At 51.9% G+C, this 16,153-nt stretch overlaps 1 protein-coding gene across 1 annotated transcript; it reads right to left on the bottom strand.

The window, feature by feature from the left end:
- Positions 1-3,085: 3,085 nt before the first annotated feature.
- On the bottom strand, positions 3,086-15,174 carry MCM4 (minichromosome maintenance complex component 4). Its single transcript, XM_081258875.1, has 17 exons — positions 15,099-15,174; positions 14,879-14,948; positions 14,665-14,754; positions 14,376-14,539; positions 14,188-14,289; positions 13,256-13,351; positions 13,078-13,173; positions 11,604-11,742; positions 10,425-10,645; positions 8,794-8,914; positions 8,098-8,357; positions 7,388-7,753; positions 6,809-6,936; positions 5,891-6,098; positions 4,846-5,074; positions 4,292-4,425; positions 3,086-3,678 (listed from the first exon to the last, which is right to left on the bottom strand). Exons 2-17 carry the CDS (start codon positions 14,940-14,942, stop codon positions 3,586-3,588), a joined length of 2,511 nt encoding a protein of 836 aa, XP_081115001.1. The 5' UTR covers positions 14,943-14,948; positions 15,099-15,174; the 3' UTR covers positions 3,086-3,585.
- Positions 15,175-16,153: the final 979 nt, after the last annotated feature.

The raw sequence follows: 16,153 nt of genomic DNA, 5'->3' as shown, positions 1-16,153 counted from the left end.
CTAACAGCAAACTCTTAAACAAATACATATATGAGACAATTTCCCACCATGATAAGTGCTGAAAAGCAAGCAGGGTAACAGAATAAGAGCGGCAGAGGTGGCCGCTGGCTCCGTTCTTTAGGGCAGGTGGTTAGGGAGGGGCCCCTTTAGGAAAGGGTTGCAGCTCAGATCATGGGGCAGGTGTTGTAGGAAGCCCTGGAGGGGCCCAGGCAGCAGCGGGCAGCTGAGGAGGGCAACTTGTAGGGCCTCCCTGGTGATGCAGTGGGTAAGACTCCATGGTCCCAGTGCAGGGGGCCTGGGTTCGAGCCCTGGTCAGGGAACTAGATCCTGCATGCATGCCGCAACAAAGGAGACCTCGAGCCTCAACTGAGGAGCCCACCTGCCACAACTAAGACCCAGTGCAAACAAATAAATAAGTAAATAAATAAATAATTCTAAAAAATGTGGCTTGTGATCCTGAAGCAGAAACATGTATTTTTTAGTTTTGCTATGAGCATCATTGAGATAATTGATGAAATCTGAATGTCTGTAGATTGGGTAACTATTAATTTTTTTAAAAAATTTATTTTATTTTATGTTTTTTTGCCGTGCCACCACGCGGTATGCGGGATCTTAGTTCCCCAACTAGGGATCGAACCCGTGCCCCCTGCAGTGGAAGCATGATTCTTAACCACTGGACAGCCAGGGAAATCCCTTAATTTTTCGATCATTATAAAATTATTCTGTGGTTATTATATAAAGTAAGGTTACTGGTTTTAGGATATACATGGTTTTTAGGAAGTATTTATAAGTAAAGGGGCATCCTGTCTATAACTTAGTCTCAAATAATTAAAAAAACTTTATAGATAATGATAAAAGCAGGTTCGAGGAAATGTAACAAAGGAATTTGAGTGAAAGGTAAATGGGAATTTTACTAACCTTACAACTTTTTTGTAAGCCTGAAACATTTCAAAAAGTTTTAAAAATTAAATTGTAGAGGCATTTTAAGAAATTATCTCAAATTTAATAAGTAACAGCACTTTCTTAAACTAAACATTTCCTAACCTTGTGCTAAGAGTGAGTCATTACCTTCTGGGTTTCTTCAATCTTGCTGATGTTTGATTCCTCGGGTGGAGTTGGTTATATTTATGATGGATAAATACACAATGGCTTGTGTATGTGTGTAAATCACGTAAGGCTGTTCCAACTAGCAAATCTGGGTATCTTTCAGGGTCAAAATTGGAGGGAAAAATTCAAATGCAATTACATTATACTGTAACATTTAAAACATATATTTGTAGGAGTTGAGCTAAATTGTATTGTCCTCATAAGAAAAACCTACATTCTACTTACTTTGTTCACAGGAACGTGGTCGGGCACTGACCACATGCCAGTCGTAAGCACTGAAGATTGGGAGGAAGACGAGCCAGGATCTGGCCTGGGCAGCCCACATCTGTGCCAACAAACCACCTTCTACGAACGGGAAGGTGCCGTCTTTCCTGCCCCGATACTCCTGAGGGTAAGTGTGGAGGCTCAGCCTCCAAGGGAGCAGCTCTCGGAACAGGGGTGAGAGCAGAGCTCTCCCGTGACTCACCCTCTTCCTCTCCTGCTCCGCTGCCTACAGACACCCAACAGGCATCCGTCGGCTCTGCCCTGACAGGATGAGCCCCTCCTGGCTCTCGGAGACCCCCAGACCACGGCGCAATTACACAAGTGACCGGAAATGCGCCCAATTGAATAAATTTAGATCCACCTTAACGGAAGCCTCATTATGTTCATTAGACTCAAATTCCCTTAAAATCAAACTTTATTTGCCGCCGTAAGTTCCATGTTAGTATTGAATTACAAGGTTTAGAAAAATATCAATACTATGTTACCTCAGGGGGAAAGCATCTTAGTCAACAGATAGGAGCGCCCCAGAAGGTTTGGGTACTGAACACACTCGTCACTTAACTTCCTATGTTCTAGCCATGACTGCAGGCGGAGGGTTCAGTTTGGGGAAAGCCTGTCTTTATTTCCTGTATCACTTGTCTATGATCTACAGAACTGTGTAAAGGAAGCAGCTCCAGAACCTGATGGCAGCAATGCTGTTTGTTTTGGGGTTTTTAGTATTTATTTTGGCTGCGCCAGGTGTTAGTTGTGACAAGCGGGATCTTCGTTTGCCGTGTGTGGGAATCTTCAGTTGCGGCATGCATGTGGGATCCAATTCCCCAACCAGGGATCGAACCCGGGCCCCCTGCATTGGGAACCTGGGAGTCTTAGCCACTGGACCACCTGGGAGGTCTGCAGCAGTGCTCTTTCACTTAGCTTGTAATTGTGCAAGAAGGCATTCTTATTGTGACCTTACTGAGAATGCAGTTTAGGGGGAAGGTCAGCTCTCGCCGTGGCCCTGGGACATTTCCCAGTTGGCTCAGGGAACTTGGCCTCACAACGCCCGGCACACTGTGGGCCCCGGTGTAGTGTGTGCTGTCCACAGCTCGTCAGTGGCCTGAGAACCAGCCACCTTGAGCACCTCGGGCTGGGAACCGCTGAGCGTGTGGCCTCAGACTCCTCTCCCCAACGGTCTCCCTTCTCTGCCCAATTCTGGAAGCGTGAGCAGCGTCCAAACACACCGGACAGAGTTCTACTCAGAAGATTCAGTGGTTTTCATTTCAGACTCGTCTCTCACACCTTCTGATGCCCCAGCCTGACTGCCGCCGAGGCACTGTGACCCCCAGGACAGAATGGGGACCACCGGAGCTGCTCAGATGACCTCTGAATCCCACGCCCACGTTAGCATTTTAAGGCTGTTCAAACACTCAGTTAGATCTATCACTTTCCGTGAATGCTTTGCTAATGAATGTTGATTCTAAAAAAGGCCAAACTCATGGAGACTTGAATGTTCCAGGGATTACTTGTTACCATAGTATCTCCACCTGAGATTTCAGCCTATGGTGGTTTTATGAGAATGACTGCTAGAATTGAAATAACTTTTGAATAAGATGAAATGTATTATATCTTAGTGAGTTTATGACTTACACAAAGTACTCACTGTCATGAATTTCCATGAAAGCAGTGTTTATTAAAGCTTTTTTCTTAATGAAAAATAATGCCTGATAACCAAGTATTACTTATTCTATCATTTATTGAGGAAAAAGTTTTACATATTAGGGTGAAGCAGTAGAAAGCAGTGACATGGAACCCCATCATTTCCAGCCTCATGTAGCCGAGAGAACAAGCTTTGAGGACTCAGTGGGGACAGCGATGGCCGTGCACCTCCCCACAGGAGGGACAGGAGCACCCGAGCATCTCCAACGGCCACGACAAAGTCCAGCACAAAACCATGACCCAGACCGCTGTCTCCAGAGAAGATCGCACCCTGCTGTCTGTACCTACACACAGCTCAAACCTGGTGTTAAAGAAACGGCACTTGAAGAAAACAGTCGTACTATACCATGCTCATAAACTGGCACAGTGCTCTTTACTTAAAATGTTAAAAAGATGAACACATACGCCTCCCTAGGAAAACTGAACCCAGGTTAGAACATTTTTATGCAGCCAAGTAATGACTTTGAGGCTCTTTCTCCCGCCGGCGGCAGGGCAGTGACCAGCGCTCCTCGTGGGGCTTCAGAGCAGGCGCACCGTCTTCCCAGTTACCGTCAGGAAGTCATCATCCGCCAAGGCACGCAGCGCTTCTTCAAACATATCCTTGGTAATTGCCTTTGGGGAAGAGAAGAGAAAAAGAACTTTACACGTGGAGCTGCCCTCCCCACTTAGAGACACAATTCCAAGTTAAAGAACCCCCAGAGTCTCCTTCCTTCCTGGTGGCTGTACACACGTCTTAACGCTCCGTCTTGGGAGTGGCAAACGTTTCCTGCCAAGGGCCAGGGAGGGAGGGCGTTAGGGAAGCAGGCAAGACTGGACCTGACCAGCAGGGCTCTTGCCATGAACTCAGCTTTCCTTGTAACAGCAGGAGAGGCTGCAAACGCTCTAAGTGCCCACCAAATGGTTAAGTAAATGGCGGGGGAGGCGTGAGATAAAGTGAGCGAGTCACGAAGTGGATTCTGCATCACAGATGAAGCTAAGAGTACTAACTGACATGGCTCAAAACCATGCATCCACATCCACACAGAAAACTGAAAGCCCAACAAAATTCTCATCGCGATCATTCCCTGATGGTGGGTGGTGACCTCACTTCTCTTCTTTATCTGTAACTACTTAAACAATTTATTACTTAAACTACAAACGAAGGAAAAAAAATAGAAAAAAACTTTAAAGCAGCATCAAGGGAAAAGAAAACTCTATTAAACAAAATATACACATAAACACTTACTATATCAGACTGTCCCCGAATATCTTCAAAAAGTTGCTGGTATTTCAGGGCTGGCATTTTGCCCTTGGATAAAATAAGCTTTTTCAAAGCTTCAGCTAACTCTTCTTTCCGTTTACGAGAGGTGGCACTCATTCCTGATTTAAAAGAAATAAGTGAAGACGTTTTTGCTCTAAGGAAGCAAAAGTGTTTCAAACTTCCACTAATATTTCTTTAGTCATAAATCAACTATACTCTTTAAAAAAAAAAAACTGTTTAGTCACGTCACCAAATAAGGTTGGGGGACAGTTGTAGCAAGTTCTGAATTCTGTTCCCAGTTTCTGAAGAGCTTATTTATAGCTGCTCCTTTCCACTGAGACAGTCCAGGCAATGCGCACAGAAGCGGGGCCGCGCTCACTGGGGAAGAACCGAACCGCTCCTCCAGGGGCGCGGTGCCCGGAGGGCGGGCAGGACAGGACCAGGTCAGGTGCACCAACATCCACCTCCTCAGCACCCCTGTCACGTGCTCAGAGGGCCCGCCCAGGGAAAGGCGGCGCCCCCGGCCCGCGCAGCCCCACCTGTGGTGAGGATGGAGATGTCCACGATGCCCGTCCGCGGGTCGGTCGCCGACTGCTTCAGGGCCTCCCGGTGCAGGCGCTTGGCTTCCTCCACGTCGATCGCCTCCACCTTGCTGGAAAACCGCACCTTTGCGTGGGCTTCGGCCAAGCGGGTCAGCGATTCCAGCTGCCGGGGGTATGCGGACACCATCCCTCGGCTGCTGCCGACCTTCCTCATGTCCACGTAAGCCTGGCGAGACAGGGGACACGCCAACTCCTCACACGATGACCTCAGGGTCGCGCCTGGACTCTGGCCAGTTGGGCTCCCGTTAAATAACCCCCTGGGCAGGTAGGTCCTGAGGGGAGCGAGAGCGGGTCCAGCCTTGGGCCTCGAGCCTCATCTGGGGGAGGCACGGGTGCAGCTTTAGGACGGGACTGGGCAGCAAGGGTGTACGCAGCCCGGCACCCAGAGGACGCGGCGTTGGGAAGGGCGGCTGAGGACTCTGGTCTGTTCGTTTACACCCCTGCGAGGAGCAGGCCGAGGATTAGTGGGGCAACACGCAAGAGGTAAACTGTCTACACCCATACACGGATGACGTAATTCCTTCAAGAGGACAGAGACGTTATCACTTGTAACTTTCACTTGAGCATCTTCAGGGCTTTGTCAGGATGTAAAGCCCATCAAAGCACCAGGCACCTTCTTAGTGTCACAATGTCTACTGCGTATGTGTCATCATGCACTGCTGCCCACTTAAAAGGTTCTAAGAAGTGTACATAAAATACTTAATTTTTTAGAAACGAGCAAATGCAGCCCAGAAACCAGAATTACAAAGTCACTAAGTAGCATCACCTATATTTCAACTCAGGTGTCCTGGTCTTAAACACACTGTGCTTATAAGTATTTAAATACAAAAAGAGTGTGCACAATGTGTAGAAATGAATCCTTTTCCCCTTTCTACATTTGGAAAACTCGATTTTGCAACACAGGAGGGAAGACAGTTATAGAAGTTTCAGAGGCTGTTTTAGAGGCTGAGTGGCACCCAGCTGCGCTTTTGGCCGCAGGTACCTCGATGAGTGCCTGGCTGGCGTCCTGGCTCAGCCGCGGCAGGACGGCACTGTGCGCGTAGGCGATGTAGTCCCTGAGCACTGCCATGTCCATGACCTCCTCCTGTGCCTGCTCCTCACTCCGGAAGTACAGGGACACCAGGTGGTGAGCCAGACGCCGGTCGTACGCTTCGTCCTGAGGGTCCAGCATGAGGAAGATCAAGTCAAACCTGAGAAAACATCGTAAACAGTTTTCCCAGCTGGGACACCCACGTACCTGTGAGTGGACCCCTGGGCCTGCAAGGGAGGGAGGCGTGTCCTGCCCAGGCGGCCTGAGGAGCCCGGGCCTCCAGTTCCCCTGCCCCTGCCCCGCAGGCCCCTTCTGCCCGGGAATACTGAGCACTGAAAGCTGAGCCAGAAGCAAGATGCTCCCAAGGGAAACGCTGCTGTAATTCTGAAGACTGGAAGATGTGAATGAAAATATATTCAACTCTTTTGGGGAGAAGAAACTATCTGCTGGAACAGTCAAGTAATCAAAATCTAAACATATCTACCTTTGAGAAAAAGTATGGACCACATGACTCCCCTTCCACAAGTTTAATTTTCAGACCCTTATCTACTGTGTAAAACCGCTCTCTGCACTTTGTTGATTCTCTACAGCGGCTTTAAGGCCGAGAGCAGCGAGAGGCGGGTTTCTGAAAGGATGAAGGTGAAAGGCCCTAATTGCTCCAAAAAACGAGTACACATCAAGGTGGGCAGAAAAACACACCGTCCTTGCCTGGAAAACTCGTGACCATGCAGATGTGCAGACTTTGCGTTGGCCTGAAGAGTTTATGACATTAGCTGGGTTCTGCCTTGTATTTCCTTCTCAAGCTCACCCTGAACATTCCACAGATGAGCAAAGTGAGACCATCTATTCTATGAAAACGTGTTTTCGTACCTTGACAACAGTGTGTGGGGCAGCTGGATATTCTCAATGGTGGTTTTTTTCGGATTCCACTGAGACTCGACAGGGTTTGCGGCTGCCAGGATGGAGGTGCGGGCGTTAAGCTGACAAATAATCCCAGCCTGGCGGAGGGACAGTGTGGTTAGAAACCTCGCCCCGAGGCTGGCAGGAACTGAGCCACCTCCGCCTGTGTGCCCTCTGCCAGGGATCTGGCGTCACCACGAGCCACGTCACCCGGCACAGGTGACTTCTGCACAGGCGTCCCACTAGGGACAGCCCTGAGCGCTAAGTCAGGCCAAGGACCGAGCTGTAGATGAACGTTTGCTGCGACTGTGTCTTTTTCAGTAACCAAACCCCTTGCATTAGGACAAACTCAAGTTCTACGAGCGCCACACATTAGAGGGTTAGGACAGCGCAAAGGAGGAAAGAGGATCCTGTGGAAAATACTCAGACTGAGCTGGGACCTAACAGAAGTGTCGGCCAGTTTCCCAAGCTGCAGGTTCCACAGATGCTGAGGTTCAAGCCCCCCGACACCCCAACTGTGTCCACGCCGGGACAGAACGGGCGACTGACCTTGGCGATGGAGAGCGTCTGCTGCTCCATGACCTCGTGCAGGACGGAGCGTGTGCTCTCGTTCATCTTGTCGAACTCATCGATGCAGCAGATGCCATTGTCGCTCAGCACCAGGGCGCCAGTCTGCAGCACGAGCTGCCGCGTCTCAGGGTCCTTCATGACGTAGGCGGTGAGGCCCACGGCGCTGGAGCCCTTCCCGGACGTGTACTGGCCCCGGGGGACCAGGTTGTACACGTACTGCAGCAGCTGGGACTTGCTGGTCCCTGGGTCCCCACAAAGCAGGATGTTGATCTCGGCGCGGAACTTGCCCCTTCCTGTGTGGCTGAAATCCTTTCTCGTCCCGCCGAAGAGCTGAAGCAGGATTCCCTGGATGGGCGGACAGACAGGTCTCAGTGCTCACCTGCCGCTGGCAGCTGAGATGCAGTCAGATGGACAAAGGGTGACAGTGAAGAGATCAGAGGACGGGAGGGGCTGCGCGTCAGCCCTGGGGCACGGATGCCATAGGTGCCCGGACCCCACCCACCCCGGGCAGCTTCTGTGCCTGGAAACGAGACGAGGATGCGGACCATTCTCGTCACCAACAGCCACGGCAGGCGGCGGGCCCTGCTCGGCCCAATGGGCCGAGGCCCCAGCCTTTCCGGGGCATCCACACTGTCCGACCCGAGAGCTCTCAAGCCCAGCCGCAAGGGAGAAGCACATCAGTCAGTTACCTTCTTTATATCTTCGTGCTCATAGATGCTCGGAGCCAAGGCGGAAGCGAGTCTCTCATAAATGTCTGGTTTTCTGGAAAGCTCCTTGAGCGATTCCACACGCTTCTCTGAAAAAAGCTTCTGCTCTGCTTCTTCGTCGAGGCCGTGCAGACGCCTCGAGTCGGTTTTCCGATAGTGAATGACGTCAATGTGGGTTTTGTAGACAGACTTCACGTTGCTCACTCTGGGATTGACGCGAATGGGGACCGCTCGGTAGATGCCTGAGGGCACAGAGGACACACTCTCACCTGCCGGACCTCGGCCTGGAGCACGGGGGAGGCGGGGCTCTGGGGGGCTCCGAGCAGAGCCAGCGAGGTTGACCCGGGACCACTGCCTCCACACGCCACCTGCTCGCGTCTGTGTTCGATGCATCGCAGTTTGAAACAGAAGTTTCATTTCTCTTAAACCGAATGTAAGGAATTGTCAATAACTACCTGAAAGAAAGTACCTAAATCCCGTACCAAAAACCTAGAAAGGAAGGAAACCCAAAGAGCTCAAATACTGAAGGCCGCTCACAAATTATTTCAGACAGTAACAGGGAGACAGCCTACCGTCTGGGCAGGGGCCGTGTCAGAGGTCAAAGGCAGGCGCTGGAAACAGCAGCCCCAGGCCAGGCACCCCCGACCAGGTCACAGGGCTGACTCTGGAGCCCCTCACCTGTGACGTGCACTCTGTCCCCAGGCTGGACCTTGTCCACGAGGTCGTTGTGAGCGGCGAGGATGACCGTGTGTGGCGTCTGCCCCGCGGGCATGTCCTCAGGGGACTCCTGGAGCTTGATCTGAGAGGGCGGGAGAAGACGCCTCAGGACAGGCCCAGAGCCCTGCCCACCCAGCCACTCCGACAGCAGTGCCTCTGCTGCCCCTGGGACCTCGCTGTTTCCACCTCTGGAAACCCAGCCTGACGCACGTTCTGAGGCGGCTGTTCGTGTAGAGGCTGCCCCGTATGAGGGCGGGGATGCCAGGGCTGTTTTTCCCCGTCTTAAGGCTGTGGCGGGCACATCTGCATCCGCGTCGGCCTGCGTTTCTAGTTCCTTCTGGACGCTGCTCCCAGTGCACTTCTGGGTGGAGAAGCACCCCCCCTTCAGGTCACCGTGCCTCCCACTCTTGCCTGTCCTCCTGGTGACATCGACTCACCCACAGCATCTGCCGAGCAGCTGCCAAGCTCCGTCCCGGGTGCTGGGGACTCTGCCCCAGAGTGGAGGGACACACAGTCCTGGCAGTGCCAGGCGCGGTGGTAGAAGACAGGAGGGAGCAAGGGGCGGGGGTGGAGGCTGCGCTTCCCACCATCAAGGGCAGGGAAGGCCATTCTCAAACCAGGTGACCACCGGGCAGAGGAGAGGCTGTCAGGGAGGGGCCACGTGCTCTCAGGGACAGGACAGCAAGCGCAAGGGCCCCGAGGCAGGCTGGAGGAGCCGGAAGGACGGCAGCGAGTCTGCGGGCAGAGCCTTGGGAGCATCCAGGCCCAGGAATTGGTGCCCACGTGAGGAGAAAGCTACTCAACTCGATGACCCTTCCATCAGCAAGGGAGTGGATGCTTTTCACACGCGTTAGTGTTCTCCTAGTGACTCCTAATAAGGGAAACTATCTCTTGTCCTATACTTTGAACTCATTCTCTCCACTTAAAAGTTAAGATTGCTTAAACATTAAAACAAATAAAAAAAACTTCACTCCTTATGCATACTTTATACCATTACAATTGCAGTAAATAAATGGTTTTCTGCCTTTCTCTGGCATTTTGATCTGCATCTTAAAATTTTTCATGAATAGAGGGCTGTAAGGTCAAACTCCCTAGGCAATAGTTTGTGAGAAAAACTTTGGCAAAACTTCTCAGCCCATTCTTTACCAGTGGCAGAATTGCCAAACGACAGAATTTAATCAAACGGTGCTTACTGTTCTTAATGTTGTATACAGTCTTATATCCTACAATCTTAAGTATTTCCCGTAGAAGCATCTTGTGTTAAATTTGACTTCATAAATCACGAATGACACTGAACTTAAGATGTTCAGTTGGAGAATGCACTCCTCCCCTACGACAAGTGTGGAACACAGCGCCCAGGTGCCCGTGGGCGGTGCAGCTGTGCTGCTGGCCCAAGGCTGGGGCCTCAGGCATGCCAAGTGCCCAGCTTCGCCCTCTAACACACCTGCTCTCCGAGAAGGAATGAAGCTGCTCAACCCACCAGGAAGCATGGTTTCAGGGCTGCTTGAGTGGACAAGTTACACTCGGCTTTTGAGGACCCGGCTGGGGCAGAATCGGGATGGGGCACGTGGAGGGGGGCGGGGGCCACGCACCATTTGCTTGTCGGAGAAGACGGAGCGGTTGTGGATGAGCGCCATGCTGTGGCTGGTGTGGCAGCGCTCGCACACGCAGGGCTCAGCGATGCGACCGCGGTCTATCTCCACCCGGGCCGTGTGGGCGCACACCTGGCACTGGAAGAAGGCCTCCTGCATCTCCGGAATCAGCTGGGACGTCCTGATCACCATGCCGCTAATGGCGATGAGCTGGTCGATGTCTGCAAGGCGGGGAGAGAGGGCGGCTCGTCCCGGCTGGGCGTGGGCCTCCACAAGCTGGAGGCCAGCTGGGGCGGGTCTGGCTCTGCTGTCCAGCCCGGGAGAACCTCACTGGAGGAATGGAGGTGCTGGGATGGCGGGGGTCACAGGGAGACGCTACGGCCAGAGCACGAACATCTTGCTGGGTACCCTCAGCTCTGGCCTGGGATGCCCCTCCTGTGACCAGTCTGCTCCCTCTCAACCCCTTAAGTCTACTGACCCTTGCCGAGCTAGGCCGACCCGAGGCTGCCTGGGGACAACCGGACCTGTGAAGTGGCTGTCACAGCCCACACCCTCGTGATAATCTTCTCCATAGCCACGCCCAGTATACGTGGAGGGTTCAGAGACTTACCTGTCCCACTAGTAACTGGGGCCCCTGATACAGCATTTCCCCAAATAAATAACACAATAGAATGTTTCAGGTCTGCTTTCCAAATCTTTCACCACAAACTCCTCCCACTGGGGCCCAGCATGCTCGGTCTCTCCCTGGGTTGAGACACTCCTGCTCTGTTCTTCTGTCTCTCCTCTTACTTTCCAAACTAGACTTCCTCCTTATACTTCAGGGCAGGGATCGTATTTTATATTTGTCTTCTACTTTGATTCTGAGAGTGCCTTCTTAGTAAAATAACTGTAAAACTATCATAATTGGATAAGTTCATCTTAAGACAGAAAAGTATCAAGAGTTACAGCATCTTTTATATAATTTCAGTTTAGTTAAAAAAGGTATGGTGGATCCATAAGCATAGGGGGTAACTGAACCTGCAACTGGTTTCTGTCAACTCACAGTCAACCACCATCACTGTCACCAATTCTTTTAAAGTTCCTTGATGAAGTGACTTTCACGTAACATACTTTCTTGCTGTTACAAATGTTATCTTCTATATGTCAACTATATCTTAGTAAACTGGAAAAAAATATTACCTTCTGGATTCAGGTTCCTCATATTCTTAGTCTTCAATGCATTGAACGGTCTTACTTGAATCTGATGTTCTAAGATTGAGTCAGGATAGTGGTCAAAGAAGATCTCGTTGACAGCCATGTCGAAAGTTGGGATAACTTCCTTTAAAAGCAAGTATAACGGTGCCAAGCTGTGTTTGTATTTTTCTCTTAGGGTTAAATCTAATAAAGCAATTCATGTTAGCAAGGCATAAAAACAAAAAGAATACGGCATAATCCAAAAGCATTACCCTATAAAATCACACATGCTATTTGTAAACCCTTGGGCACACTGAAACCTCTCACCTCTGCATCTTCTCACTAGAGTTAAATGAGATGAGACATGGACATGGGTTCGAGCCCTGGTCCGGGAAGATCCCACGTGCCACGGAGCAACTAAGCCCATGCACAACTACTGAGCCTGCGCTCTAGAGCCCGCGAGCCACAACTACTGAGCCCGTGGGCCACAACTACTGAAGCCTGCACGCCTAGAGCCCATGCTCCACAGCAAGAGGAGCCACCGCAGTGAGAAGCCTGCGCACTGCAACCAAGAGTAGCCCCCGCTCGCCGCAACTAGAGAAAAAGCCCACGCGTAGCAATGAAGACTCAATGCAGCCAAAAATAAATAAATAAACTTAAAAAAAATGAGATAAGACATATAATCGTGCCTTCAGGATGTGCTGGCATGATTGTACGCTTTTAATTGGCAACAGAAGCTCATACCTTCATGTCTTACTTTTCTTCCACAACAGAATGATACCAAAATGGGTTAAATCACAATTATTCCAATTTGTTAACACCTGTTCCCCATTTTGCAGATAAGGAAACAGCCTCTGGGAAGCTGAGGAACTGGACCAAGGTTACACAGCTATTAAGCAGCAAAATCAAGATTTAAAACCAAGTCTGCCTGCCTCCAAAGCCTAAAGCTATAATCAGTGTAGCTGATGCTTTGTTGATAAAGCCTGACCTTAAGCCCGGAGAAGACTGCAGTATGGTTAACACAACCTGTTAGGGAAGGCAGGTGTGTGTAAGTGTTTTCGTTTAATATGTTTTAAGTCATCAAACCCAACAAGCTGTCAATCATGAGTCACCACTGTTTTATGTACTAAGAAACGCTGCCAACCAAACGATGACATGCTGTCAACAATAACACCCCCGATTTCTAATGTTAACGTGTGGAAAAGTGTTCATCTTCAAAAAGACAGAACATGGTTTTAAGAGGTTTTGGGGGACTTCCCTGGCGGTCCAGTGGTCAGGACTCCTCACTTCCACTGCAGAGGGCATGGGTTTGATCCTTGGGTGGGGAACTAAGATCCCACATGCCATGCGGCAACCCCCGCTCCCCAAAAGGTGCTTTGGTGGCATATTCTCTGTTACTAAGGAAACCCTAATGTCCAGAAACCCTGCAGATCTTCTAGATGTTTACTGCAGTCCCCCAAGTTCAAGGGCAAATTCTTACCTGTGGGTAGCAGATGAGCTGTCTGTATAGATTTGTGTCGAATGATCTTATATGTTCACAGTTTACGTTTAAAAACGGCTCGCCAATAACGTTAATCTACAGGGCAGAACATACAAGTTATATCCTGCTAACCATTTCAACCCCTAGTTTGAATTTTCAGGTTAGTGTATTTAATTACCTCCCCAAGTCGCTGCATGTACAGGGGCTCAGTAATGTCTGTGCCAACGCTTTCTTCTTCTCTAGCCAGAGGATCGATGAAACGCTGAAGAAATCTCTTAGCGTGGGGAGAGAAACAGTAAGCTTAATGCAGTTAGGAACCAGCAACTACTCAAAATAAAAGTTATGAATGCTGGGGGCCACGTATCTTTTCAAGTTAGCTAAGACCTGGAAACAGCCCAAGTGCCCATTTATAGACAACTGGCTTAAGAACGTGTGATACATACAGATTTATATATGTATACACATAATGGAATATTACTCAACCATAAAAAAGAATGAAATTTGCCATCTGCAGCAACATGGGTGCACCTAGACAATATTATGCTTAGTGACATAAGTCAGATGAAGACAAATACTATGTATCATTTTTGCATGGAATCTAAAAAGTAACACAAATGAATCCATATACAAAACAGACTCACAGACACAGGAAACAAACTTATGGTTACCAAAGTGGGGGAGAGGGAGGGAGGGAAGGAGGGATCAATTAGAAGTATGGGATTAACAGACACAAACTACCAGCCGTAAATTAGAAAAGCAACAAGAATTTACTGTACAGCACGAGGAATTACATTAAAAATCTTATAATAACCTATAATGGAACATATTCAGAAAAAGAAATATAACCGAATCACTTTGCTGTACATCACTTTGCTGTACACCTGAAACTACCACATTACTGTAAGTCAACTACACTTCAAAAAAAGGAAACTAGGAACGGTGTCAGAATTTGGAGACAAGCATAGCTGTTTTTCTTTTTCCTAAAAACTGAAAAAGACACCACCAACTCTGAGCCACGTGAAGATCTACTCCTAAATACCGGGGCCACGTGGATGGAGGTGACAAGTACTTTCCCCCACATCTCCGGAGCCCCGAGGAATGAAACCTCACCTGAAAGTTTTCTTTGCACGTTGCCACATTTACATCTGTTCCCCAAATCACGAGTTTTTGGCCCAAAGACTGCTCGCTCGCCACTATATCCTCTGCGGCCGGCTGCACAGGAAAGGCGACAGGAGCAGGTTCACGGGGGACGGCCCACCTCGCGCAGCCCACCGCGCCCCGGGCGGCCCCGCACTCACCCCGTCCGAGTGCAGGTCCACCTGCAGCCCTTTCCGCGCCGAGCCCAGGTCGGGCCTCTGCCGCACGGGCGTGCCGCGCACGCCGCTCCTCGGGGTGCCCTCCACCCGCGAGCTGGGGGTGCCGTAGGTCAGCGGCGAGCTCACGTCCAGGTCCAAGGGGGCCCCTGGGGACCGCGTCCACGGGGGTGAGCGCGGCGAGGACCCCTGCGGGGCGTCCGCTCCCCCCCCGCCCGGCCCCCCCCGGGCCCCCCGGCACGGCGGGCTCCCGATGCCCAAGCGGGCAGCGCACCTGGGGGCGGCGCGCGGGGCGGGCTGCGGTGCTCGGCGCCGGGTGACGCGGGCAGCGGCTGAGGCTCTCCCGACGACAGCGGGTCCTGGCCTGTGGGGGAATGGGCACGGCGGCGTCGGCGCGGGCGGCGCTGGGGCCGGATGGGGCTGACACGGCACCGCCCGCCCTGCCTCCCCGAGGACCCCGCGGGGCACGGCCGCACGCGGACACTCACGTGGCTGAGCGGGTGCGGCCCGCCGGGAGCCGCGGCGGCTCGGAGTGGACGCCGGGGACGACATGGCGGGCTGCGCGACAGGGACGCAGGCTCGCGGGGACGCTCCCTTAAGACCCCCGCCCCTCTCCCCTCGCTCCGGCCCCCTGCCCCTCGGCCCTCCCCCCAGCACCGCCGACCCCGGCAGACCCCCGCCTTCCGCGCCGGCCGCACCCAGCCCCACCTAAGGGTCGCGCTCCTGCTCCGCTTCGGCAGGGGCCAGGTTTCCCGCCGGCGGCACCGTTGTTACCGCCCCCAGCGGCGGCCCACCAATCGCAGCAGCGCCCTCGCGCAGCCCCGCTTTCGGGAGGCACCACTGTGCAGCGGCAGGGGGAACCGGAAGGCCGTCCCGCGCCTCGCGCCTCGCGGGACACCTACGCACAACTCGCTCGGGGCTCCCCCGCTCCGGTGGTCTTGTCCGAAGTCGGAATGCGATTTCGCGGGAAATCTGGGGAGGCCGGCCTCTACAGGGCGTGCCTAAGGAGGAGCCGCTCCTGTGTCCCTTGGGATTCCAAACGACACACACACACACACACACACACACACACACACACACACACACACACACACACACACACACACACACACACACACACACACACACACACACACACACACACACACACACACCCACCCCCCCCCCCCGCCCTCCTTATCAAGGGCTAGCTGTGGCTCCTGACCCGAGCCGTTCTGCCTCGGGCACTCGGTCAACTCCAATTCGCCACCTGTCCTCCGCATCTATTTCCGGAGGTCGAGCGGTTGGATTCCTGATTCTCCCCGAGTTTTGACGTGTTGTGCTAAGTGTACTGTGGGACACACATTCATAAGCCTGCCTCTATCTCTTTTTTTTAAGAGTTTAATTCATTAGGAAAGTCTCAGCATTTATTTTTTATATTTATTTTTGGCTGTGTTGGGTCCTCGTTTCTGTGCGAGGGCTTTCTCCAGTTGCGGAGAGCGGGCCTCTCACTGTCGCGGCCTCTCCCGTTGCAGAGCACAGGCTCCAGACGCGCAGGCTCAGTAGTTGTAGTGCACGGGCCTAGCCGCTCCGCGGCATGTGGGATCTTCCCGGACCGGAGCACGAACCCGCGTCCCCTGCACTGGCAGGCGGATTCTTAACCACTGCGCCACCAGGGAAGCCCCCGACCTCTATTTTAATGCACGTCTAAGCCGTTGATCCTGCAGGGAGGACTCCCTCCGCGATGGTCTTCGACAAGGTTCCAGCACCCGCGCCCGCGCTCG

This window comes from Mesoplodon bidens (genome assembly GCF_964165515.1).
Source record: "Mesoplodon bidens genome assembly, chromosome: 16".
Taxonomy (NCBI): domain Eukaryota; kingdom Metazoa; phylum Chordata; class Mammalia; order Artiodactyla; family Ziphiidae; genus Mesoplodon; species Mesoplodon bidens.
This window is presented reverse-complemented; position numbering and strand designations above follow the sequence as displayed.

Excerpts from the sequence above, each read along its gene's own strand:
- MCM4 (XM_081258875.1), bottom strand. The coding sequence starts at position 14,942 with ATGTCGTCCCCGGCGTCCACTCCGAGCCGCCGCGGCTCCCGGCGGGCC. Across the intron at positions 11,743-13,077 it reads AGCTCATCTGCTACCCACAG|GAAGTTATCCCAACTTTCGA; the intron begins GTAAGAATTTGC and ends TTGCTTTTAAAG. Across the intron at positions 8,358-8,793 it reads GGACAGAGTGCACGTCACAG|GCATCTACCGAGCGGTCCCC; the intron begins GTGAGGGGCTCC and ends CTGTGCCCTCAG.